This window comes from Eurytemora carolleeae, unplaced genomic scaffold, assembly GCF_000591075.1.
Source record: "Eurytemora carolleeae unplaced genomic scaffold, Eaff_2.0 scaffold512, whole genome shotgun sequence".
In the NCBI taxonomy this organism is placed as follows: Eukaryota; Metazoa; Arthropoda; class Copepoda; order Calanoida; family Temoridae; genus Eurytemora; species Eurytemora carolleeae.
The window spans coordinates 45,591-73,218 of record NW_019396445.1 but is presented as its reverse complement, the minus strand read 5'-3'; the positions used below and the strand labels follow the sequence as shown (position 1 = coordinate 73,218).

Below are 27,628 nucleotides of genomic sequence, written 5' to 3'. Positions count from 1 at the left end.
TCAGGTATTTAAAGGTAACCTTTGTTAATCAGGTATTTAAAGGTAATCTTTGTTAATCAGGTATTTAAAGGTAACCTTTGTTAATCAGGTATTTAAAGGTAAACTTTGGTTAATGAGGTATTTAAAGGTAAACTTTGGTTAATTAGGTATTTAAACGTAAACTTTGGTTAATGAGGTATTTAAAGGTAAACTTTGGTTAATTAGGTATTTAAAGGTAAACTTTGGTTAATCAGCTATTTAAAGGTATACTTTGGTTAATTAGGTATTTAAAGGTAAACTTTGGTTAATCAGGTATTTAAAGATAAACTTTGGTTCATCAGGTATTTAAAGGTAAACTTTGGTTAATTAGGTAGTTAAAGGTAAACTTTGGTTAATCAGGTATTGCCAACTTTGAATTACATTTGATCACTAAATGCTTAAATGCCGAAACTTTATTTTATTCTTCAAAAAAAAGCAAGAAATGGATTCTTTGTCACAAACCTAAATGTCTAATCCCTATATCTTTGAAACCTGAAATTGTAAACCGTTGAACTAACTGAATTCATAGTTTGAAATATCTAAGGTCTACGACATTGGGTTGCAAAGATATAAGGATTAAATTAGTGTTTTCTGGATTTTCAGGGGTTAGAACTTTTGCTTACCTAGAAAGATTGGTTCTGAGGTGCTGCTCTGTAAATATGGGCATTCTGCTCCAGGGGACTGGGAACTTTTTTGGAACGAAACACACCTAGCAAATTTAATTTAGTTTACTGTTAAGAAATTAATGATTGACTAAAAACAACGGATTTTGTTAAAAGAAGTGAAAACCAAACGATCTTATATCTACAGTATTATTTGTTAAACCGGGATAGTGCTAGAGGGCTGGGCGCCGTTCCTAACGAATGATCGCCCTTTCCCCGAACGAACGGAACGGAACAAACGATTAAAAAATTTAGAGAACAAGCCCAGCCCTAGATAGTGCACACAGGTAAAATTTATTAATTTTTAATCGGGTCAAAAACAGAAGAAAAGGAAAACAGGGAACAAGAGATATATATAATATATATTATATATATGTATATTTACCTAGGAATAAGACATGTACTGGGTTCTCCTGTAGTATCTAAATAGCAGTATGGAGCAAATGAATCATCAGGATTACGACAGAGATTATGGGTCCACTGAGAGTACTCCTCAGACGGATCTAAAATTAGTATTTTATTAAAAGTATTTCAAGCAACCCCTTCAAAAATGTTTCATCGATGATTCTTAAAAGTTAATTTGATACCTTTATTTGACATTGTTGTTTAAGATTAAAAACTGTTCAATTCTGGCAATTTTTACCATATTGGTTCTACAGTAAAAATCCACAAATCAAATTTGTGGAGGAATCACAATTAAAAGCAAAAATGTTTTTTAAAAGAAATAAAGTGCATCTATTCCCATCCCATCTCTAGCTCCAGGTCCAGTATAGTTTACCTAGTCTGCGATATTCCAGGAGATACAATCTATTCCCATCCCATCTCTAGCTTCAGGTCCAGTATAGTTTACCTAGTCCTGCAGTATTCCAGGAGATACAATCTATTCCCATCACATCTCTAGCTCCAGGTCCAGTATAGTTTACCTAGTCCTGCAGTACTCCAGGAGATACAATCTATTCCCATCCCATCTCTAGCTCCAGCCAGGTCCAGTATATATAGTTTACCTAGTCCTGCAGTATTCCAGGGGATACAATCTATTCCCATCCCATCTCTAGCACCAGGTCCAGTATAGTTTACGCCCTCAGGATCTTCACCAGATAGACAACCAATGTCGTCCTGAACAAAACTGAAATAAAACGAAAACTAGCTCGAGAACCCAGCTTAACTTAACTTTCTCTATACAAGACTTGAATTCCTAAAGCCATATGGATTATATGGATTTGTGTACGTGTGTTTAGGATAACAATTGATTAAAATCTATCAACATTCATATTGTTTTTAAATACATTTATACATTATATTTTACATGTAATGAAAATGTGGAATTTAAGTTAGAGAAATAATTTTAGAAAGTCACTGAACAATTCCATTTTCTAATCCTCATCTTTGCATTCTGTTGTTGTAATCTTTAAAAAGATTATTTATTTGATCCAACAGATTTTTATAGTCCAAAATTATCAAAGGTCTACAACATAAGGTAAAATAAATATAAGTTTTAGAAACTTTGAGTTTTTGTCAATGACTATTATTTTGTCATGTGTTTAGACTAAAAAAGATTTTAAAAAAAATAGGTGACATCGATATTTACGTTGGGGGCAAGTGTAATTTCAAGTGACCAATCATGCAAAAATGGCAATGCCCATTGCCCAATTTACAACCTAAATCTGATTGAAAATGGGAAAGATTTTGTGTTTTTCTGACTCAAAAAGTTTTTTGTTTCTCTATTGTTTATTGAAAGCAAGGAATGCCTTTCACTTTTGCAGATAAACCACAAATGAATATAAACAATAAAAAATGAAGAAAAAAATCATGAATTGATCAGACAAAGGTTCTAAGGGTTCTTTAGCAAATTAGGAATTGCCATATTTTAGCATGGAGGAGTAACATCTTTATTATAAAATTCTCATGAAAATTAATTGCAAAAAAGTATTATTTATCAAAAAACTGCTAACCTGTTTTGCTTCACAAACATAGGGCAGACTTGCCTCAAACTCTTCAGTTCTCCACGAGGGGGAGAGATCTTTATCATCTAGTTGTATTACTACCCCTGAACATTTTAAACCTTTCACGCTGAATATTGCAAAGTTTTTTATCAGTTTTTATCAGTTCGATTATTAGTATACAGTATATAGTAATACGTAATTCAGATAAGATTGAAAGTAGCCTTTGTCAAGTTTTTTTTTCAACAGAACAAAGCACAATTAGCATCGTCGAATTTTGTGAGTGAACTGTACACCTAGCGCCACCGGATTTTGTACAGTGTAAAACTAGCTCCACAGAATTTGGTGAGTAAACTGTACAACTAGCGCCACCGGAATTTATGATTAAAATGAACAACTGGCGCCACCGGAGTTTGTGATGAAACTGACAACTAGCGCCACGGAATTTTGTGATTAAACTGTACACCTAGAGCCACCGGAATTTATGATTAAACTGTACAACTAGCGCCACCAGAATTTTGTGATTAAACTGTACAACTAGCGCCATGGAATTTTGCGATTAAACTGTGCATGTAGCGCCACCAGAGTTTGTGATGAAACTGACAACTAGCGCCACCGGAGTTTGTGATGAAACTGACAACTAGCGCCACCAGAGTGGCAATATGTAAAATCTTTACCTTTAGGTCTGTCATCTGCGTCTGAAGAGTTGAGATTGTTTAGAAAAGTAATCCTTTGTTGGGATCCATGCCAGATCATAAAACTTGCCTCTAGGATATGACTGACAACTCCACCAGTCCATAGAGGTTCAGCACCAGCACCATTATGCTCTATTATCAGACCAACCACTGTACAGAAGATTGTTTTTTCATAAAAACATAAATTTTGTGTACATCTGGAAACAATTCTTAATGCAAAGTTAAACACACGATTGCAGGATGGTTAGTTTACAAATAGATTTAAAACATTCTTATGATTTGTGAAAAATAAACTGTTTTAAATTTACTTATTCATTGTAACATCAGTTATATGAGAGCATTCATATTTTTTCACTAGCATGCTATGCAGAGAAGTGCCAGATTATCTCAGAACCGTATTTAAAAAGTCTGGCACTCTCATCTGATGTGTATATTTAAAGTATATTTAAAATATTGGTTACAAGACCATAGCATATTATGGAAAATGACCTGTGTTTTCAAGTTGGCTCTCAATTTCTAGAAGATCTGCTCCAAGTGCCCGGCATTGAACCTGTGCTTGAGGGAATGGTTGTGCTTCTTTGATGATAGTATAGCACGAACCAAGAGCTGGGGTAGATCCAGATTTGCAAGCTAAACACACGATTATTTCAAAATAAAGGGAATTTTTACTAAACTTTAAATAAGGTTTACAGTCCATTAAAGGGACTGGGGTTGTCATGTCTAGAGATGCTCTATTTTACAAGGACCATGTCAGATTCACAACAGTACCCTATACATCTTATCTAATTAATAATGTGGGAAGTCAATGGCTTTCATAGAGATTCCACACTTGAAATAATAAAAAATATAAAATTAAAAACATCTTATATATTCCTCATCATACAAAGGTCACGTTGTAAAACAGCAAATCACTTTTTAAATGTCAAGGGTCTCTTGAAATTACGTCTACTGACACTTCACATCTAACTTGTGATTTACCTGATCTAGATTCTACTTCACATCTAACTTGTGATTTACCTGATCTAGATTCTACTTCACATCTAACGCTTACAACATCTTCTGCCAAACAGTCTTCCCTAAACAGTTTTTAATGAATTGGATTCAATATTTGAAAAATACTCATTTCATTGAACTGTTTTAGTTTTTTTGTTGTAAATTTGAGAACTTTCATCAAAATTTTGGTACTTTTTTACGTTGTATAATCGTTCAAAGATCAACGCACATAATGTTCACAATGGTCAATTGTTCAGTAAGTCCATTCGTTCAGAATATCTGTTAGGTTCTAATGTCTGTCAATTAGTTAACAGTGCCTAATATTAAAATATCTAGCAGTTCAGTAAATTCCGCACAATTGACTGTCAAATGTTAAATAAAATGTCAAATACCAAACTGATTGTCACATGTCAATTAAACCTAGAATGTCAAATTGGTTTTCAAATGTCAAACGAAATGTTAAATAAATCAAATTGAATGTCAAATGTCAAACTGAATGTCTATTGTAAAAATGAATGTCGAATGTTAAATTAGCTGTCAAATGTCAAACTAAATGTCACATGTCAAATAGAACTTAAAATGTCAAATTGAACTTAAAATGTCAAATTGAACTTAAAATGTCAAATTGAACGTCTAATGTCAAATTAATGCTAAACCTTGCTACGGGTGGAATGGATTTCCAGTTCAAAAGTTTTCTTTGCACTTTTATTTACCTGTATTTGATATTGCATTCCTTCCATGATTCTGCACCTTCACAATCTACGCTTTCAGTAACCGTCTTATAGTGGCGATATTTTAAAATTACTGGTTCGGATCTTTGCCGCATTTTGAAGCGATCCAATAAATGTGTATTACCACTATAGCTTTGCCGCAATAAATGTGTATTACCACTATAGCTTTGCCGCAATAAATGTGTATTACCACTATAGCTTTGCCGCAATAAATGTGTACAACCACTATAGCTTTGCTAAGCACTACGGTTCCACTTCCATACTACAATGAAACTGTGAATAATATTGTTAATCTTTTTAAAACCTTTTAAAAAAACTTTTAATATTTTAAAAATATATTCTGTTATAGTTTGCTTTATTGAACTTTGCAAATTTATATCCTTAAAAAATGAAAAAAACGATCCAAAAAATTAAAAATTCAATTTAAAACTTTAAAATCAAATGTCGACAGTAAAAAAAGAACATTGACATCATTGCAACAAATTCTCATACTAGTCCAGTTTCATTTTATTCCATTGTTAGAATAGCATTCTTGTTTTTTTATCCTTCTTATTAGAAGTTTTCTGGACAATGAAGGAGCGTGGGAGTATATATATTATATATATATAAATATCTATAAAATATATGAAATATATTAATGTGTTCCTTTTGTTGTAAAAGTTCTCTAGGGAGTGATACACGGAGAGACTCAATAGGATATAAAAACAAACAAGTGTACATAGATAATAAAATGAATGAAAAAGAGGAGAAAAAAATCTTTAAAATTTAAAATCCCAGTTTCTATTCTGCAAAGGGTCTATCAACGTAATTCTGAAACCTTTGTGTTTACAAAAATGTTGCTATCTGAAATTTAATTATTTTCAGTTGCGGTTTTTTTACTTTTTGATTTGCGGAATTAAGCGGCACAAAAAAGCAAGAACATTGTTTTCAATAAAATTAATCTAAGAAAGAGTATTAACGTTGTAAAAAGCGTCAAATGAAATTACATCGACATTTCCTGTAAAGAGGTTTTAATAACTGTCCCTTTAAAGTGGTTTATATTAACTGTCCCTTTAAAGAAATTTTAATAACTGTCCCTTTAAAGAAGTTTTAATAACTGTCCCTTTAAATCAGCCTGAATAACTGTCCCTTAAAAAAAGTTTTAATAACTGTCCCTTTAAAGAAGTTTTAATAACTGTCCCATTAAAGTAGCCTGAATAACTGGCCAAAATCAAGTCGCACGTCATAAATGCATTATCAAATAAAATGTTGCACTTATAAACAAAATATGATAATTCATAAAATAATAAAAATTTTGCCATTCCTTGACATCCACTGGTACTGTGGCAAAATCACTAGATCCATGCGCAGTGGATACTGAGCCTAGAAACCCCAGCTCACGGCATAACAAGTCCCCTAATACAGAAGTATCATTATTATCATCATTATTATTCAAAATAATCTTTAAAAAAGGATTCATTTCTTGAATTTTAGTATTTCACTCATTATTCTTATCAGAAAATAAGATATTATAAGGCTATCTTCAAGGCAAAATACACAACCTAACCTTGGGATCTTCATATTTTAAGAGTTCTTGGTCGCCCTTATATATATTTATTATTATTATTATTATTATTATTATTATTATCAGTATTATCATTGTTATCAGTATTATCATTGTTATCATCATTATCATGTTATCATTGCTATCAGTATTATCATTGTTATCATTGTTATAATTGTTATCATTGTTATCAGTATTATCATTGTTATCATTATTATCATTGTTATCATTGTTATCAGTATTATCATTGTTATCATTGTTATCAGTATTGAATTATTATCATTATTATGAAACAATTATTACTTTAATTTTTAAACTAAAAAAAAATTATTAAAAAAAGTAGAAACAAGAAAAAAGAAACCAGTCATTCATAACTAATTATCATAATTATCATAATTTATTATTTTATCTGTTTAAACCTGAAGTACCCCTCCCCCCCTTGGATATGCAGTATACATTTTGGAGGCAGTAAAGTAAAACAAAATGAAGCATATATTTGTTTTCGTGTATACCCTTTAAACACTTTCACTAAAGCCCTAGAGAGCTCAGACCAGGTATTATTTTTGTTTTTGTTTTGTTTTTCCTCAAAAACCTGACACCGGGTGCACTGCATACCACGTGGGTTTATTCAGAGGGAGGCCATTTTGGACTCAGATTCATTCCATTTATGAAGGTTAATGATACTGCAGAGGCTTAATATTATTATTTTTTCTGAATATAAAAATTAGGGACATACTGGATTCAACAAGGTACCCTCTAAAGCTTAGTCTAATTGATATATTCTTTTTCTTTCAAGCTGCAAAATCGACTGCCGATGAAATTTAAGTCTACAATCTAAAGTTTCTCGGCAGTAACTGTAGTTTAACTAAAAATATCGTCTACAGGACCTTTAAAGGTTTACAAAGTAATAAAATGAATAATAAATACAAGGTTAAATTGTAACCTTGGAATTAGAAGAGAGTGTTCTATAGTTTTATTATTTTTATTATGTTTACCTTGAAGTTTTCCCCATGTTGTTTTATCTTGGTCACAAATTGCTCCCCAACCTGAATTTTTATAGAATTTTATTTTGGTAACCCACAGATTTTCATTGGAGACCCACATTTTTTTCATTACAGGTCCTTAGATTTCCTTGCCTTGGGCTCTTTCATGGAAATTTTGGGGTGTAATATGAAAACTATAGGTGTGCCTCCAATGAAAAATTGGAGGTCTCCGATGAGATTGGCGTGGGAGTCTCCAATGAAAGTGGGTCAATATATCTGGAAAATGAAAACAAAAAGAAAATTCCAGATAAAACCATTTTAGTTTGAAAAGATCTCCTTGAATTGAAAGAAGATCAATTACCCTGAGACAAAAAATACATTAAGATAAAATTCTATTTTTGAATTATATTTCATAATTCTATTTTTTATTCTTCTTTTTACACTTCTTAACAATAGACAGACAATATAAATGATGTAGAAAGTATATTTTCTTTCATGAGTTTCAAGAGGGATTGTACACCAAATACTGTACTGTACTGTACTGTACTGTACTGTACTGTACTGTACTGTACTGTACTGTACTGTACTGTACTGTACTGTACTGTACTGTACTGTACTGTAGTGTACTGTACTGTACTGTACTGTACTGTACTGTACTGTACTGTACTGTACACCAAATACATTCCTTTTTATTCAAATTATACATTTTTAAGATAAAATCATTAAAAAAATATATCAAGGTGAGGTGTGGGACCAATGAATCCGTGGGAAGGCGACACTGTATCAATATGGATCACTGTTTCATTCAAAATCATAACTTGACCTAATAGTCGTCTTACACTGATTTGTTTGGGGTAAAACGTTCAGATTTACCTAACACAATTCTCAATTAAAGTAAATTATTGAAATTTCAAAGCATGAGGTAACTTATTGTTTTTATTTTTACCGCTTTTTGACCAACATTACCGACCTATGATTTCCCCAACAGAGGGAGGTTAGGTTACATAGCGTCCCTTGGGACATTTCTGAAAAATAACAACCGGTACTGCAAAATTTTTGGAAATTTTAATTAACCACGGGTTCCCTCGACCAATTTTGTCTACAAAACATCTCTAGCTTCACTCTGGATGTTTTTTAGACTAAATTGGTCTTGGGAACACTTGGTAAAGTAAAATTCCCTTAACTTCCCTGTAAAGTAGTTGTAAATAATTATTATGAAACAGATGTTCAATATTAAACATATATTGGATCACATCAGGTTTAAGGGACTGTTCAATATTAAACATATATTAAATCACATCTGTTTTAAGGGACTGTTCAATATTAAACATATATTGGATCACATCTGGTTTAAGGGACTGTTCAATATTAAACATATATTGGATCACATCTGGTTTAAGGGACTGTTCAATATTAAACATATATTAGATCACATCTGGTTTAAGGGACTGCTAGCGTGATTTAAATATTTCTTCATGCAAAGTTGGCTAGTTTACAACGCTACCCTGAAAAGCGTTGTCTGATCAAATATGAATTAGATATCCGTATTTATGATTTTAAAAACTGATTATTTTCAACTGTGGTTTCTCTAATAAAGTGAATTGAGCATATCTACTTCAAGAAATCATTTAGGAATTACCAGAATTAAACACTTTTAAACCTAGAAAAATGACAATATCTTCTGTTCTATTGATCAGAGAAAGGTTACCAGGATACTGTTGTAAATATGGCATTGCCATCTTTGCATGCTTCATGTGAAGGGTAAATTGAATTTACGCTTACAGTCGCTATGAAATATTAATTCCTAAAAGTATGATTTCAAGTGTTCCAATGTGTTTCAAGTGTTCCAATGTGTTTCAAGTGTTCCAATGTGTTTCAATTGTTCCAATGTGTTTCAATGTATTTCAAGTGTTCCAATGTGTTTCAAATGTTCCAATGTGTTTCAAGTGTTCCAATGTGTTTCAAGTGTTCCAATGTTTTTCAAGTGTTCCAATGTGTTTCAAGTGTTCCAATGTGTTTCAAGTAATCCATTGTGTTTCAAGTGTTTCAATGTGTTTCAAGTGTTCCAATGTGTTTCAAGTAATCCATTGTGTTTCAAGTGTTCCAATGTTTTTCAAGTGTTCCAATGTGTTTCAAATGTTCCAATGTGTTTCAAGGGTTCCAATGAGGTAAGTAAGAGACACTTAAATTACATCTGCAGTTCCCTTAGGGCATATTCCTCTAGAAAAAGAAGGGTCAATGATTTCTAATGGTTTGTTAGATCAGTTTTTCAAAACAACATGTTTTTATCAGTCATTCATTCTTCTGCCGTGAGAAAAGTTTCAATATCTTTTTCCTCTTTATATCAGGCTTTACTTATATGAGGAAAATGTTTTGTTAAAGGGACTGTGCGAGGAAACTGTTATGTTAACCCTATTCCTGCTGGGGGGGGGGGTCAATTTGACCCCCCCCCTGTAGTTTTTTTTACATAACTCAAAAAGTATTGGTCTGAGGCTGTTGAAATTTTCTGACTATTGGTCTGAGGCTGTTGAAATTTTCTGACTTTTCTTACTTACCCAAAGCCCTCCCTTTAGGCCTAAAACCGGGCTTTAATACTAACTGCCTGAGTCCTCAGGCACACTGCCTGAATGACTGCTTTTGCCTGTAACAAACTAAATCTTTGTTTTGACCCACTTTCACATGTCAGATTTTGATAAAATTTAGCTTTTTGGAAAGCCTATGACATAAGGAAACGGATTGAACAAGTTTTGCGAAAAAAAATTGCAAATTTTTTGCAAACAACCTGTCAAAGGAAATTTGCACATTTATAGTTTTTCTTGATTAAAAATCAGGTTAATTAAAATTTTGCAAAATTTTTTGCATATTTGAAATGGCATGGTCAAGGGCTTTTCAAAAATGTATAATTTGTCATTTTTTGGACAAATTTTTTTTTGCAAACATTTTTACTATAAAACTGGATTTTGCGATAAAAAATTCAATTTTCGCAAATTTGCAAATTTTTTTGCAGATTCTAAAAGTAGAGCACAAGAGCTTTCTAATGATGTATCATTTGTCATATTTGGACATAAAACATGGGATTTAGAGGGGGGGGGGGGCAAATTGACCCCCCCCCCAGCGTATCCTGGTTTTCAAGTACCCCAGCAGGGATAGGGTTAAAGGGACTGTAGTTGTAAGTGATCTTCAATCTATAAAGGGATATAACATTAACAATCGTATATTAAGATGCTTAATCTGGTCAATAATGTAGAAGATAGCGTCGTGTTTCTAACAGATACAATAAAATTAGTACAAATCAATATCAAATTCAGTTTGACATCAGCATATTCCCATTTTTCTACAAATGAAAAAAATGCTTTTCAAAAACAAAGACGTTAAATATATAATTCAAACTGATATGTATTAGGAAAAGCAATTAGAGGTTCCGTTGTGAATCGGACACTGAATCAAAGATAAAAAGAATGGTACAATGTGTTTAAAAACATTTGCTAATGATCAGTATTCAAGTAATCTAAGAAAATTATATTTAGGGAAAAAGAAATTTTAAAAAATTTAAACTTTATTTTTTATGGGAAATTAAAAAGGATGAAAATTCAGAGACGACTGTACAGAATTTATACTGTCTATTCATTATATTCATGGTTCCTTGCATTGGATCATTGCCAACACAATAAAAGACAATATATTCAAGGCAGTAGACTTATAAAACCTTAGAATCATCATATTCAAAGGTTTTTAGGTCGTCTTTACAGTCTTATCTATTGTAGGCAACTCTGAATTTGACCCAGACCCTTGATCAAACCAACGCAGATTTCTAATAAAATGACTGAAATTTGTCCAACTTAGTATTTTTAAATATTTTAGTTTAAACAATTTATGTTGCAGTATAATTGCAGCCTAATGGTGTAAACCTTTGATATTTCAAACTTAGATTATTTAATCTAACAGAATTCATAGTTCACATATCTAATATCCACGATATTGGGTAGCCAAGATTGTGGCAAAAACTCAATTCTATTCTGTAAACAGTCCCTTCGAATTCATATTTTTCCCAACCTGTTGGAGCCAGGGTTTCCACATATCCTTCATTAAAGTACACACCACCTCTCAGTCTTACCAGGGAACCTAGGAAAAATTAGTAAAATCTAAATTAAAAATTATGAACAAAAGAATAGTATAAAAAATTTCATACTTAACAAAATCGGAAAGAAACTAAAAGTTGTGAAATTAAAATTTTGTTACCTTTTGTACCAGCTGCCATAGCCACGAAAAATAACAAAATTTTCACATTCAACTCCATTTTAATAACTTTCACTTTTCTGTTTTTTTTTCTGTTCACTGCAGTTGATCACTGCATTTATTATGAGGCTTGGGTGTGATGTCAGGTCTGCATTGACTGCCTGAATTTAAATACTGCCTGAATCCTGTATAGGTCTAGTCACCTGTAGATCTAACTGCCTGACTCATGTTGCTTTATTGTATTCAAATGTAAATTGGAAAATCTGAAAGAACAAAACACTTTGATGAAGGAAAAAAATTTCAATCTAAGATTTCAACCCTTAATCAAATATCGAAAAAAAAACTGTGGTCCAAAATCATTGAGATTGGTTAAGCAGAGTTAAAAGTAATATTTTAAGTAATTTTTGGAAATTTTAGCAAACCTTTTTTTGTTCATGTTCAGGTTAAAAAATGGTATTTCTCATCGTTTTTCCCAGCTGTGTCGGAGGAAAGTCACTAAAATTTTCATGAATCTATTTCCCCAAAGATTGGGCACATGAGAATATATTTTATATCCGGATGAGAATATATTTTATATCCGGATGACAATAATTTTATATCCGGATGAGAATATATTTTATATCCGGATGAGAATAAATTTTATATCCGGATGAGAATATTTTTAATATCCGGATGAGAATATATTTTATATCCGGATGAGAATTATATATTTTATATCCAGATTAGAATATATTTTATATCCAGATGTGAATAAATTTTATATCCGGATGAGAATTTTTTTAATATCTGTATGAGAATATATTTTATATCCGGATGGGAATATATTTAATATCTGTATGAGAATATATTTTAAATCTGGATGCCCAAATGCAGAAACCTAAATGAAAGTTGAAAAATATAAACCTAGCTGAAAAAGTGTTGTGTTTATATGATATTGCAACGGTCATTCAAAGGAACTGAGTTCTTGCTTTTAGGTTCTATATCTTTTCAACCCAATGACGTAAAACTTGGATATTTTAAACTATGAATAGAAAGGTTTACACCATCAGGTTGCAAAGCTTATAAGATTTGTGTGTGTGGCAATAATAGATTTTGGACGCATTTGATATTTTTTTTTACGTGGTAACTGTTTATATTGATTTATTCAATCAAAACAATGAGTAAAATGTCCAAGAAGTTAGGTATTCCATAATTGACATAATTCTATTTACTTAAATGAATGTATCACTTTATATACATTTACTAAACTTATCTTGTCATTCTGTGATAAACAAACATATCTATACATGCATTTAAATATTCTAGAATAGTAGAATGAATGAATGAAAACTTAGGGAGGATAAAAAAATTAAATTAACTAAACTTTAAAACAGTATACCAAGTTCATATTTCTAAAATCTCTGAATTTTCTAAAAAATGAAATTTAAATTAAAATCTCTTATCTTGTTTTTATTACTCATATTTATATGTAACTTTAAAAATTATAAAATTTAATTTATTTTTTTATTGTTGCTTTAGCTTGAATCAGGCAATAATGACTTATTATTCAGGCAGCTATGACCTAATCATAATAAAAGAAGGATTGATCTAAAATCGGAACTTTGAGTTAAGTATTGTTAACCTTGAACGCTTGAAATTGATATCAAATGTGGACACTTTTAAAAGATAATGATTGACCCCTCAATGAATTTTATCCCTATGCACACTCACCTAAGCCAAAGCAAATTTTGAATTTTATCTTTTATCATATTCCGCAAAGGGTGTCTTTAATATTTCTGAGTAAAGTTTATTTTTGGGTAAATTGGGTATTGCATTGCATGTAAATAAAACTTTTAAGGGAAATCACTAAAAACAAGCTATTTTAGGGTTACTTCTTCTTGGCAAATAAATAAGTTTTACATACACTATGAAAATAAAAGATTACATAAAAATTCATGATTTTAGAAAATTTTGTAATTAAATTTTTACTTTTTAGCCAGCCAATTGTCAAACAGAAAGTAAACACTAATCCTGAGGACGAATTTTAAGAACGGCTTCAATAGCCGCAGCTCACATATAGTTAGTTCCACTTAAAATTTTATTCATTTTTTTAAGAATTAAGCCGGCGCTCAATTGAAACCGGTTTTGGCAGATTTAAGCCGCGGCTCAAATTCATTAAATTCGGACACATCTTTGCAATAGTGGTGTCAACATTTGATATTTTTAATTTTAACTTATTCATTTCGGCAGAATTCTGAGTTTGAAATATCAAATTTCTATAACTCCAGGTTGCAAAGACATACGTATTGTGGCAATTGTTTCGTTCCTTTTTCTGTAAAATATTTAAAATTATTTAAAATACAAAAAAACACTTGTTTTGGTCTTTTAAGCTAAAAATTATTTTCAAGTCGCCTTCATGCAAATATTGGAATGTCTATTTTACAACGGTACTCCTTTGATTAAGTATAAATTAGATATCAATGTTAATAATTTTGAAAACTAATCATGATCAATTGTGATTTTTTTAAAAAGTGACTTGCACATTTTTGCTACAAAAAAAATGGAGGAATTATCAGAAGGAAGCCCTATTAAACACCTTAAAAAACGAGAATATCTTCGACATTATGTGTTGATCAGAAAAGGGTATATTAAGGGTACCGTTGTGAAAAGGGCATCGCTTTTGCATGGAGGGTCATTTGACATAAGACCCTTTAAGAATAAATCTTGCAGATAACTCACATTCAGGTTGCTCTAAACTTAAATTAAAATACTGAGATTAGTATGTGTATATTGCAAGGACAAGCAACCACTAATCCAGTTTTAAAATAAATCGTAAAAATGGGTTTAACACTGCCAAAACTAGTTTGACTGGGAAATACCAAATCTATCAGAATAGACATGAAAAGACAGCGCAGAGTAGAAAATAAATAGAGATCTGTTAACTCCAAAAAAGTGTAAAACCGCAATTTTGTTGTACTGTTAACATACTGCAGGCGTACTTCCCAAGTCCTAATATTTCTCACTAAAAAAGTCTCCGGAAATCAATTTGAGACTTAATTTTCTAGGACTTTTTTTCTGGCTCCATTATGATTTTATACCAAAACATCCCTGGAAAAAAGTCCTATTATAGTAGAAAATGCAATTGATATTAAAAACCCCATGGCTTTATTCAAAGTATAGATGCATAATATAGTCTTTTTTATGAAAACGTATTAGACTTGACCTCATTTTCACAAGATTTATGATTTTTTTTTTTTTTTTTTTGCTTCGAATATATTTTCTTCAGGACTTTATTTCCTGTGATCTTTTTTTCCTCAGCCTTTATTGGCAGCCCCCATACTATTTTAGGGAAAAAATCCCGGGAATCCAAAACACAGGACCTTATTTTCTGTAACATTTTTTACAAGGACTTGAGAAAATTCGGACTTCTTTTAAAGTTTTTATTTGCAGATTTTTTCCCCGGGACTTACATAGTTTCGTTCCCACACTTGGGGCCTGGAACTACTGATAGAAAACAGTTCTATTTAATAAGAGTTTGAACCTTTGGTCAAATATTGGTTTAATTTCACCTTGACTTGACACATTTAAAAGCTTATTTTACAACATGACAAAAAACAATTGTAATGGATTGTCCTGTGTCCAATAAGCAAGTATTGTACTTATGTAATGCATTACTAAGTACAATAAGTGAAAATGAATAAGGAATATACAATTTGATCTCAAGATAAGACATAAAGGGACTGAAAATATTCATACCGAGGGAACCTTTTCTTAGTATATTCTCTTGTCCGTGAAAGACATGACAAATACAATTAACCCTAGCCCTGCTAGGGTACTTGAAAACCAGGATATGCTGGGGGGGGGTAAAGATTTAGTTTGTTACAGGCAAAAGCAGTCATTCAGGCAGTGTGCCTGAGGACTCAGGCAGTTAGTATTAAAGCCCGGTTTTAGACCTAAAGGGAGGGCTTTGGGTATGTAAGAAAAGTCAGAAAATTTCAATAGCCTCAGACCAATACTTTTTGAGTTATGTAAAAAAAAATACAGGGGGGGTCAAATTGACCCCCCCCAGCAGGAATAGGGTTAAGTATGAAAACACAGACCCCTAAATGGTATTGAGCCTTTGTCATAAACTCGATTTTTCTTATTCCTATTTCTATGCAACCTACTGATTTAAAATTTTGATTATAGGGATTAGAAAATCAGAGTTTGTGGATAAACCCCAATTACGTTGTTTTAAAAGTAGTTTATTACAGTTTCTGTGATGAAAGCAAACATACTAAGAGTTAAGGAATATAAACACGAACAGTTTTTGGGAGGAATTTTGACACGCCCAGTGCTGCCTAGGCCAAGATTTGTTTATATTCCACCCAGAAACAGCAGTACATTTTATTTTATTGGAGTTTCTATTATATTCCTTGCTCCAAGGTTATAATGCAAGGAAAGTTATTTCAGATGTGTACTCATCTTTTGTACAGAAGTGTACTGTCTCTGGGTGCGGTAATGTAAAGACAAGACGGATGTCACAGTCTGACATGGGATCCATCTTTAACATAAAACATCAATGAAATATTCTGGTCATAGGAAACTATTATATGAATATCAAAATTTTCAAAATCAATGCTTTTATCTTCCTCGGAAACTAGAGTAACACTGATGTATCTATTCTTGTTTACAAATTCCGCCCAGAGAGAACTGGCTTCAATATGTACGCAGAGTATACGCAACTTCAATTAACTTTCCTTGCATTATAACCTTGCCTTGCTCAGAGTATGCAGTACATGTTTTTATAAACAAATATTAAGGGGCCATGTCACTGTAAACAAGTGAGAAGAAGTTCTTGCGGTATGATTATTGTACGACATGGGGACCTCGCAGCTTCTCTAGCCTTAATTTTACGCACATTAATGAGATTTAACCAATTAGGATTGAAAAGGTATCAAGCTAACGTTTAATCCTACTTTAGTTTGAGGCGATTTGTTTTAGATATAAACGTGTTGTTGACAGTTGACCGTACATTTGGAAAGATGGGCATGTCCGATTACAATGATTCTTTTTAAACCTTTTATTTTGATTAATAATTTGGACATCACGTCGGTTTTCTATAGGGTTTCCATTCGCAAAAATTTTGCGCAATTTTTGCGCAATCATTCGCAAAAGTCATTTCGCGCAAAATTGCCCTATTCCGCTTTTGCGAAACTCAATTTTTGCGCAATTCCGCAACAAGAGTTTTGCGCAAATCCGCAATTTCGTAAAAATCAAACGGTTGGTGACGGTGTGTGTTCCTTAGAATTCAATTCGGGAAAAATCTTGTTTTGGAATGTCTTCCTATATGGTCACTTTTACATAATTGACCAACGACAATTAAGAAGAGTTCAAATCTCACAATTTTCTCGACAATTTTAGTTTTGGACATGCATATTTCCTAAAAGTGGATTCTTCAGGCATTGGTTACTTTCTTGCATTATTTTATATGAGATTAAAAAGATTTCAGAAATTTGATAAAAAAAATTTAAGAATACAATTCATACTCATGATTAAACAAAGCTTTTAAGGCCGGGTCACTTGCAATTATTTAATAGGATTAAAATATTGCCAAGTTTCACACTCTCTAATTTCTATTTTATTAATTTTGGTTCCTTAATTTAAACTTTTTGTAACTGGAAGTAACCAATTGAGTGTAGTATAATCGTTATCATACTCGTATGTTAATATTTTTTTTTGTATATGGAATAAATCTTCAGTTGTTCAATTCTAAGCTTAGAATATCAATTTTTGACAATGTGCCTAAAAAGTTACATTTTGCGTAAAACTTGCGGTTTTGCGCAAATTGCGCAAAAAAAATTGCGCAAAACTAAAATTTCGTTTCATGCGCAACTTTCGCAAAAAATAAATAGCGCAAAACTTATTGCGTTTCATGCGCAAAAATAGCGCAAAAGTTCGCAAAAATAAAATTTGCGCGAAAATAGCGCAAATTTTGCGCAAAAGATTTAGCCATTTCGTGGAAACCCTAGTTTTCTAAAGTTTAAAATTCTGATAATTGTCTTTTCATGTTTTTGCACAAGAAATGCGTCATTCACTTTTGCAGTGTAACCACATGCGTAAAAAAACTTATTAGACAAAACACTGTTGTGATTCGGACAATCCATTCCTGAATCGGAAATTACGCATACAGTCCCTTAGACGTTAATCTATAACTGCTACACTGTAAAGTATATAAAACAAACTAAAATAGTATTTCTAGAGTTTATGTGCTGTTCATGGTCGAATGCCCTCCCCCCTAACAACTCAACCAGATACCACCCCCCCTTTAGCTCAAGGTCCCCCCCTCACCCCTCCCACTTGCTTTCCACATTTTAGGTAAATTCTTACCTGACGCTGACATTATTTATTATTACATTATTATAAAAAAGAAAAGACGTATATATAAATTAAATTTTTTTTTGTTTAATGTTTTTGGTTTGATAAAATACCACTTTTTAAAAAACTATCATGTTAAGCAGTTGACCAAACTTGTTTTAAATGAGTCATACCTTATATCCTGACTAAAGAATCAGAGGGATGAATATAATTTTGTTTTTTTACAAAAAAAATATATATTTAAACAAATTTTATGTAAAAATGCAAAAGTTGTGTGTTTACTTTTTTGGGAGTATATATCGACCCTGTTGTGACGGGAAACCCCCCTTACGTATACTTTTTATAATTCCCTGCTTTCTTTTTTATTTACCTGACAATCATACTATATTCAGATCTATCTATCTATCTATCTATTTATCTGTCTATCTATCTATCTATTATTCTATCTATCTATCTATTATCTATCTATTTATCTATCTATCTATCTATTTATCTATTTATCTATTTATCTATCTAACCATCTCTCTTTAATTATGATTTTTCTTTATTTTTTTTCTTTATTTACTTACTTGTCCCATCTTTTTGGAGTTCTATGGATCCATTCATATAATGTTATCTCTATATATATGTTTGAATATTATGTACATATATATAAAATACATGCACTAAAGCCGAACACACACCACAAGCTCAGTTAAATGTGTGGGTCAAAGCTTTTTCTTTAAATCCAAGGTATTGAAAACATGGTTTATTATATGGTTTCTCTTAAATTATAAAAGATTCTATTAAGATCAGCGGGTCAGAATTGGAGAAAATACGCAAGTATGCAGTATGCACACATAGATTCAGCCTGCTTATAAGAAGTCTCATCAATTTTTAAGACAGGGTCGACTTTGAAGTGTCGCATCAAAACGCCTTGGGCTTTGATTTTATCAGTCTAACTCACTTTTGCTTTTTCTGTAGCCCGTTACATTTTAGCACTACACAACTAACAAAAACCCGTGGAGAACACAATATTATTTGGTGTATTTCACACGAGAGAGAGAGAGAGAGAGAGAGAGAGAGAGAGAGAGAATTCCATAAGAGGAGGAGAATATATAAAGAACTATCCGAATATTTTTATTATCAGTCGCTCTTTACCAGCAATATCAGTCATACTACTCCTAACCATACAGCCATACAACCATACAACCATCTCTTTTAACCTAAAATTGAAATAAAGGTTTACACAAAAACCATGAGATCTCTGAGAAAACTCTGCGGAATTATTCATTTTTTTTTTCTTGCAAACCTAATATTCCTTTGTCAAATTAGTTAGGCTACCTAAAACAAACTTAATTCAACCACAAGATTTGTTTTATACATTTTTTGGAATAAAATAAATGATTACAACAAACTTAATTTAAAATTTTTAAATTTTTGTTAAGGTCCAGGGAAAATGAAAAAATATCTAAATTCTGTGGAAAATATGCATCATCATATATTGTCAACAATCAAAATTTTCTTTAATATTTTTTCCGTTTCTTAAATAATTGCGTTGCCCGTATAATTTTAAAAATCGTCCAACACTCTGAAGAAATCCTCCTTTAGCATCGAAAAATCCGCGAAAACGCCACTTTTAAATAAAAAAATGAGCAGATAGCCTGTTTTTATGAATGCTTTTTGAAAAGATTTGAATTTTTACCAAGAGCATAAATTGTCTAATTTCTAAATCTAACTAAACCTGATTTTGTAAACCTTTGCTATTTCAAACGTACATTACTTGATTTACCATAATTCATGGTTTGACATATCAAAGGTCTATGAAATCGTGTTTTAAAGACAAAGGGATTACAAAATCAGAGTTTGTGGCAGAAACTCAATTACATCGTAAGTAACTTTTTTAGATCTTACATTCTTGGGTTAATTATATGCTACAAAAACGAAGACTTGACCAGTTTAATAGCTTAAATTTTAAAGCTATAAAAAATCAGCTCTTAAAACGCAAACAAACCTGATTTAATAATGTTACATTGAAATGGAAATTAAAGATAAAGCTACTGTAATTACAGGGTTACCCACAAATGCATAGACGGCCCGGAACACGGATAATCTGACGATTTCAAGGTTAAATTGAGTCTTCTGCTTTAAATATAATCTTTTAATAACTTATCTAATGATTTAGCAAAATAGAAAACAAGTTATCAGCTGCAGAGAGTCGTGAATAAACACCGCATTTATTTTTTCACATCCTGTATAAAACAGCCACATTACATTTTAGTTAAATAACTAATATTCTAAAATTTCAAAATATCAAAATATGAGATGACTAAAATAGTTCTCTTGACGAAAGCAAAATATTTAGTAAAAAAAAACGGAATATTTGATATTTAGTCAAAAATAGACAGTTCAAAAATAGAATTGGTATATTATGACATTTTAAAATATTTTGTGCGTGGATAGAAAATCCATGCAACCGATGAAGGTTTTTACCAAAACAAAATGTCAACGTGAATTTATATTTGTTTTGCAATTTTATTTTATAGGGAAAATGAAATTATTTGAAAATTTCTACCATGCCAGCAAGCAATGTTGAAAAGAAATACAGAAAGGAATAAACACTGTTACAAATTGGTAGTTTTTAGACCAAAATTTATTTGGTTATTTTTTCTAATAACTTATTTTTAAATCATATTTATATTGTTTACAGTACTGGCCAGAACATTTTATAAATATAATCGTCTTCATGTTCTTCGAATTCAAAATTAAAAAGAATTTTAAAAAAGTTAGTGAATGTTATTGGGTCAAATCTTCCAACCCCAAAACTGGGCACAGTGATCAAAAGGTTGCAATCTATCAAGCACCTGCGCCTAAATATTCTAAGCACTTCGCAAAAAAATCAATCAAAAGTTTAAAAAATGGCGAGTCATTTTAAGGAAATAATATACTAAAAAATAAATAGCAGGACCGAAAAAAGGTGCGTTTTTCAAAATATATGAAATTGTTTGATTTATAGCCAAAAAAACAAGTTTTATGTGACTCCCAAATGTTCAATACAAAAACCATTTTTTGTCTTTAATTGGTTTAATAATTAATATATCCATTTGAAATCAACTTTTCTGAATTCAGTGTTTTAAAACAAATCTTTTCATATTCTCATTGATATATTTTAAAGACATTTTTTTCTGTCTTGTGACTTTTTATCTATTTTTTTTGCGAAAATGGCCGCGCGAAAAAAGGGTTTGAAATAGTTTTGATCAAGTTTGCCAGCATCTGCTTTAAAGTTATAAAATAAACTTGTCTAGAGCTACAAAAACAAGAAATTAATAAGTGAGTACAATTCAAAGGCCAAGGTGCGTTGCATCACTTGAAAGTTGACCCAGTCTTAAAATTTGATGAAACTTTTCATAGCAGCATCTGTAATCTACAAGGTCGTCTTTCTCATCTAGATCGATTAATGATTTCAGGTTCTTTAGAGGAATTTTTGCTTTTAGAACATGCTCACAGGCAAAACCAACTCTTGGTAAAATCGGTTCAGTAGGCTCAGAAATCTCTGCATTAGTAAGAGAACCTTTCAAAAGAACCTCATGGAGATCTTCATCACAGATTGGCGTAGTAGAATCAAATGTAGCTCCACTATTTAGAGCACTTGATAAAGAAACATTTTGAAATAAAAGGTTTTTGTTTTTCTACAATTTCTATAGTTTTATCTTCAATTTACCTTGGTTCACAGTCACGTCATTCATTTTTAATAATAACCTTTACTTTTTTAAACAAGGCTAATTCTAGATTGGAAAGATTAAAAAAATGAATTGCAGCATTTAAAGAGGGAGAGGAGAAAACTAATAAACAGGGGGGACCCAGGTAAAAAAACAGGGGGTACCCAGGTAAAAAAAAACAGGGGGGACCCAGGTAAAAAACAGGGGGGACCCAGGTAAAAAAACAGGAGAGACCCAGGTGAAAAAACAGGGGGGACCGAGGTAAAAAAACAGGGGGGACCCAGGGAAAAAACAGGGGGGACCCAGGGAAAAAACAGGGGGGACCCAGGTAAAAAAAATTATTCTGATTTAAAAAGAGTTAGAAAAAATGTAAAACTCCAAAATGAAAAAAATGTTCTTCCATTCTATTAAGAAAGCATAATATAGTTGTAATGCACAATACCAATTTTTAACGAGTTTTCTATCATCTTCGAAGCCAAAATCACAAAATAATTACTTTTATAATAAATGAAAAACTTTATAACAGTTACAATTGATAAAGTAAGACCCATAAAACTGTGGAACGGGAAGACGACATTTTAGCATTCTTGCTTGTATTAAATGTTGTTAAAAAGCAAATAGTTTTCCAGTATAGGAAGAAGTAACCTATGAAATAAAATCAAATCAAATATATATATATATATATATATTTATATATATATACTTGTCTAAATGTATGAACATTAAAAAGCACATGAACAACATATTTAAAACATTTGGGATAAATGGCGCTGTGTGCACTGCACAATTATTGTATTTAATGTTCTTTAGATTATTTGAAATCATAATTTGTGTCTGAACGTCGTCTTCCATTTCCACAGTTTTATTGGACTTGCTGTATAATTCTAAGAATTGAATAAAAACATGTTGTAGTGGGGTTTGTCTGCCAATGGAATCCTCAGTGCAGTTAACGTCTGCGGTCTGTCTAATATTCGGGACAAGCTTTCTCATTTTCTACTCTACTCCATTCACGGTAATCTAGATATACTCTTAACCATTCACGTTAATCTAGGTATACTCTTCTCCATTTACGGTAATCTAGTTATACTCTTTTCAATTCACGGTAATCTAGTTATACTCTTCACCAATCACGGTAATCTATTGATACTCCTGTCCATTCACAGTAATCTAGTTATACTCTTTTCAATTCACGGTAATCTAGTTATACTCTTCACCAATCACGATAATCTATCTATATACTCTTCTCCAATCACGGTAATCTAGTTATACTCTTCACCATTCACGTTAATCCATCTATAGTCAGAACTCTTTACAGTAATTCATGCATTTATATATATAATGTTTAAGTGCTGTGTACCTCCTAAACTATATCCTGTATCTGGTCCAACCCATCTCCGAGTACAAGACGACATTCAACAGCATCAACATACATTCTGGACTTCGAAAATCTACTATGCTCTTAACGAGGGCATTAACAATAAACAGCGAAGTTCAGGTACAGAAAAGGGACTGTTAACGTAATTTTGAGTGACCACTTAATTACAAAGTTGAATTCACGATTCACAGACCTTCATATGGGTAACAATGGCGAAGATATCGTCGTGAAAATTTTTAAATTGCCTACTTTGTCACTGCTGCATAAATCCAACATTAGGATCTATAGAAAAAAAAAATTAAAAAATGATGTTCTTTTTGTTGAAATGAAGTTTTAAAGAGGAATCGTGAATCAGACATGACCTTCAGTACAGAAACTATATCTGTTTTGTTTTTGTAAAAATATTTACTCCGTGAAATCCCTGATACATCCTTTTCATAAAACAATGACTCGTCAAATAAGCCGTGCATTTGAAGACTTTTTGCTAATTAAAACCAGTCATAAATCATGATAAAGGAAAGATATTGTATTGCTATATTTTTGTCATAAGATTTAACAGGTGCTTTATGCAGCCATGACACAGAATTTTTCAAGAAAGTCAGGGTTACTCTCAAAGGATGAGACTGTAAAGACGACCTGAAATTCATATAATAGACAGATTTCAAGGTTTAGTTATGTCTTCTTAAGAAAGAAACAAGTTTACAGTTGCAGGGATTAGGGAATCATGAATATAAAAAACAAACAGTATAACTTCAGTACAGTCGTATCTCAAGTCTCATCCTTTTTGGGTAGCCCTGTAAAAAACTTAATCATTTTTAATTTTTAAAAACTTTTTCAGATGCAAAATTCCTACGACTGCGTCCATTGCTTGTGATGTTGGGGGGACACAACTGGGACAGTTTCAATAAACTCCCGCCATCTGCATTAATCAGTTCACACCATACCTGCAACCTCAAAATCTCCAGTCTTCCCAGGTTTTTATTATATTTTTATTTATTTTTTATTAGAGATGGGCGTGTATGTTTTTTTTTAAAAAACACTAGGCTTTTAGGGCGCTTCGCGCCCATCCTCTATTTAAATTGTGAACATAATCTTTTTGTTTACATATTAAAACAAAGAAGAACAAAATTTTGCGGATTTAAAAAAAAATAGCGGATTTTCAAGAATTTAAATTATTTTACAAATGAAAAACCTTTAAAACACATTTTTTTAAATCTTTATCATTCATAAACCTTCCCTATGGTCACGTGATGTCCCTCAAAAAATTTGGGCCCGATCGGTTCAGCCGTTTTGACGTTTATTGGATACAAACAAACAAACACCCAGACAAGCTAAATTTATATTTAGATTTGTTTATACACCCATTTTGCAAGTCTTTAAAATATTTTAATTTTTTGAAACAACTTTAATTTTTGTCATCTGTTTTGTTGGGTTTTTTGACTAAACTTTTGCACAATAACGTTGATTGATTATTAAAATCATTCGTTGAGTAATATCGTTTGTTTAGCAAAATTGATCGTTAAATTAAAAATGTATGTTCTGCAAAATTGTTCGTTGAATTAAAAATGTTTGTTCTGCAAAATTGTTCGTTAAATTAAAAATGTTTGTTCTGCAAAAGGTTTAATTGTTTGCAGTTTTTATTTGTAAATGTTTAGTTTTTTTTGGACTTGAGACTGTGAGTCAAATTATTTTATCTACTATCATATATTTCAGAAAATAACAAGATTTTTATTTTTTTATTTAGTCTTTTAGATAAAATTGATTGAAACAAATAATGGTTTTGATAATTAATAATAATAATGTTATTTTAGACCTGTATACAGACCAACAGTGGGATTAGTTGAGAGCAAAATAATACTTTGTAATCTTGACAGGTGATTTCAAAATTTTGAAAAATATACTTACTCATCATGTCTGTATCAACAAAGTTGTAGATTAATTTATAAATCATAAACATTAATTTTCAGTTTTTAATATTTTGAATTTTTCTATTTCAGTCGAGAAGGTTATTCTTTATCTAAATATGATTGTTGGTTCTTTGATCTACAAAAAAGGTAAACATTATAAATACTTCTTCTGATATTATAAATATACAAATCTACTAAATAATATCTATTTCAGAGAAGATTGGAAACCAATGACAATTCCGCCCAGGCCCCTTTATCTCCAGATTGGTGCTGTTTACAATGGAAAATTCTTTATTATAGGTTATTTAAATCTTTTTTTTTTAAATATCGGTAAAAAATAACAATTGTTACTTTTAAAAGTAAATTCTGAATTCTAAAAAAAGAGTCAAATAATAATGGATCTGAAAAAATAATAAAAGTGTGATATAATGATAAAAGTGTCAAAATGTATTAAAAGCCTGAAATATTAATAAAAGTGTCAAATTTAAGATCAAATTTGAAATATTGATAAAGGTATCTAATAATGTAAAATATTGCAAATAAGGATAAAAAAGTCTTATAATGCTAAAAGTGTCCAAAACTGAATTAATTATTCTAGGTGGAAGTGTTAAACCCTATGATCATGAAAGAGCTGGAACCAAAACTGTGCAATTCTTTGATCCACGGTATGTAATGTTTGATATTCTATGCTTTATTAATGCATTGTGTGTCTTCATTGTGCGTCACTATTGTGTGTCTTTGATGTGCGTCTTCATTGTATACCATTATTATGCATCTTCATTGTATATTGTGCATCTTCATTGTGCATCCATATTGTGCGTCCTCATTGAACAACTTCCAACTTACTTTTTAAATTTTTGTCCTCAACTTGCTTTGTCAAGTTTTAGTCTCATTTTGCGTAATTAATGTGGGCCACTTTCAAAAGTCACAACATTCTTGTTGAGTTTTTGCCACAAACTCTGATTTTCTAATCTCTATATCTTTGGAACCCAATGCCGTAGACCTTAGATATTTCAAACTATTAATACTTATAGATAAAATAATCTAAGTTTGAAATATCAAAGGTTTGCACCATAAGGTTGCAAAGATATTGTAATCAGAAGATTTTAGTTTGTGGCAAAAACTCAATTCCTTTGCATTTTGAATCTGTACTTATATAAATGTTCGACTTTGACCCTTAGCTGCAGCAAGTTGTACATTATACAATAATATAATTTGAAATCAGGCAAAACACCATATGAATCCTCCCATTATTTATAGTAAGGGTGGGCCAATTTGGCATTAATGAAATTTTTTGCCGCTTCGCCGTTAATTCTGTACGACTAGTACCATTAATAGCGGGAGCTGTTAATGATTGTAGAAATTTTCCATTAACGTCGTTAATCTAATTAAGATTGTTAACCAATGGTAACTTAAAAAAAAAACAGAAAATACCATTAAGGTAACAAAGTTTTGTTCTTACCCTCTAAAACTAACGGCTACCTGAAATTTTATCTTAAAAACTGTTAAAACTAACCGTTAAAAAAACAACTTGAAAAAGTTGGCACGTGCCCAGCCCTAAACCACAATGCACTTGTTTCTAGGTATAATTTTTATTAAACAATTGGGAAAATAATGCTCAATTTTTGCGTAAGAGCTTGCACACCTTGGTTTGCAAGTATCGGTGCCTATAAGTTGGTAAAATATTTCTACAGCTCCTGACGGGTACATCCTTTCACACGTGCAAGCCAGTCTAGTGTAATCGTACTTGTCATGCATTTAGGGGTACTGGCTAGTCTTATCGTAGCATATATACATTAACATTTGCAGGTTGGGGAAGTGGGAGTTTGGACCTGAGTTACCTGCTCCTTTGTACGAAGGATGTGCAGTTGGAACTCATTTTGGACTTGTTGTTGTCGGAGCATTCGAGGAAAACACAGATATAAATGCTTATGTTCTTAATGATAATGTTTGGATTCCTCTGCCCCCTAGTAAGCATTACCATACCAGTCCAGGGTGTGGATTAGCTAGAATAGGCAAAAGGTAATTATGGAATATTTTGTTACTACTTTACAACCATTTGTTCAGTTTGATAACAAAAAATGTTTATAATATTGGGATATGCCATGTGTATACTTTTGTTAATGTTTGTTATAAATTTAGCTGGGCCGTGGTGGTTGTTTCTGGAAGAAAAGTAGAGTATCTGATTGAGGGAGAAGGATGGAAGGATCTACCTGACCTTAATGATGAGCATCATGATTCTGCCAGTATAGGTATGGATGGAAATACCCTGGTTGTGGCTGGCGGAACAAACAGGAAAATAGATATTTAAATAAAATTAGCCAATATTTAAGTTTAGTAAACACTACTTCTAAAGAAATTCAAAAGAAATGAAAGACATCTCCCAATGTAGCAAAAATTCATTATCTTAAATTTGAAATATTTCTTTTAAAAGTGAGTTTCGTGGAAATATGAATGATATTGAATTGCTAGAGGAATCATCACAAGGATACAGGTAAACTACCCATTTAT

General features: G+C 31.5%; 2 protein-coding genes across 2 annotated transcripts in view; one reads left to right on the top strand and one right to left on the bottom strand.

Annotated features, from left to right (window-relative positions):
* LOC111703433 (neurotrypsin) overlaps positions 1-12,089 on the bottom strand; it is a 28,597-nt gene extending 16,508 nt beyond the window's left edge. The window contains exons 1-12 of the mRNA XM_023475371.1: positions 11,805-12,089; positions 11,619-11,687; positions 7,578-7,628; positions 6,343-6,434; positions 5,022-5,086; positions 4,333-4,391; positions 3,805-3,945; positions 3,298-3,465; positions 2,633-2,727; positions 1,685-1,796; positions 1,066-1,183; positions 642-727 (exon numbers count right to left, since the gene is read on the bottom strand). Of these exons, the coding sequence (XP_023331139.1) occupies positions 642-727; positions 1,066-1,183; positions 1,685-1,796; positions 2,633-2,727; positions 3,298-3,465; positions 3,805-3,945; positions 4,333-4,391; positions 5,022-5,086; positions 6,343-6,434; positions 7,578-7,628; positions 11,619-11,687; positions 11,805-11,862 (1,114 nt within the window). The 5' untranslated portion in view covers positions 11,863-12,089. The remainder of the gene's footprint in view (positions 1-641; positions 728-1,065; positions 1,184-1,684; positions 1,797-2,632; positions 2,728-3,297; positions 3,466-3,804; positions 3,946-4,332; positions 4,392-5,021; positions 5,087-6,342; positions 6,435-7,577; positions 7,629-11,618; positions 11,688-11,804) is intronic.
* A 9,267-nt stretch (positions 12,090-21,356) lies between these two features.
* LOC111703432 (uncharacterized) lies at positions 21,357-27,428 on the top strand. The gene is made up of 10 exons (XM_023475370.1): positions 21,357-21,980; positions 22,748-22,847; positions 23,183-23,330; positions 24,049-24,184; positions 25,022-25,084; positions 25,208-25,264; positions 25,332-25,417; positions 25,716-25,782; positions 26,927-27,139; positions 27,260-27,428. The coding sequence occupies exons 2-10, from the start codon at positions 22,764-22,766 to the stop codon at positions 27,426-27,428; spliced, it is 1,023 nt and encodes a 340-aa protein (XP_023331138.1). The 5' UTR covers positions 21,357-21,980; positions 22,748-22,763.
* Positions 27,429-27,628: the final 200 nt, after the last annotated feature.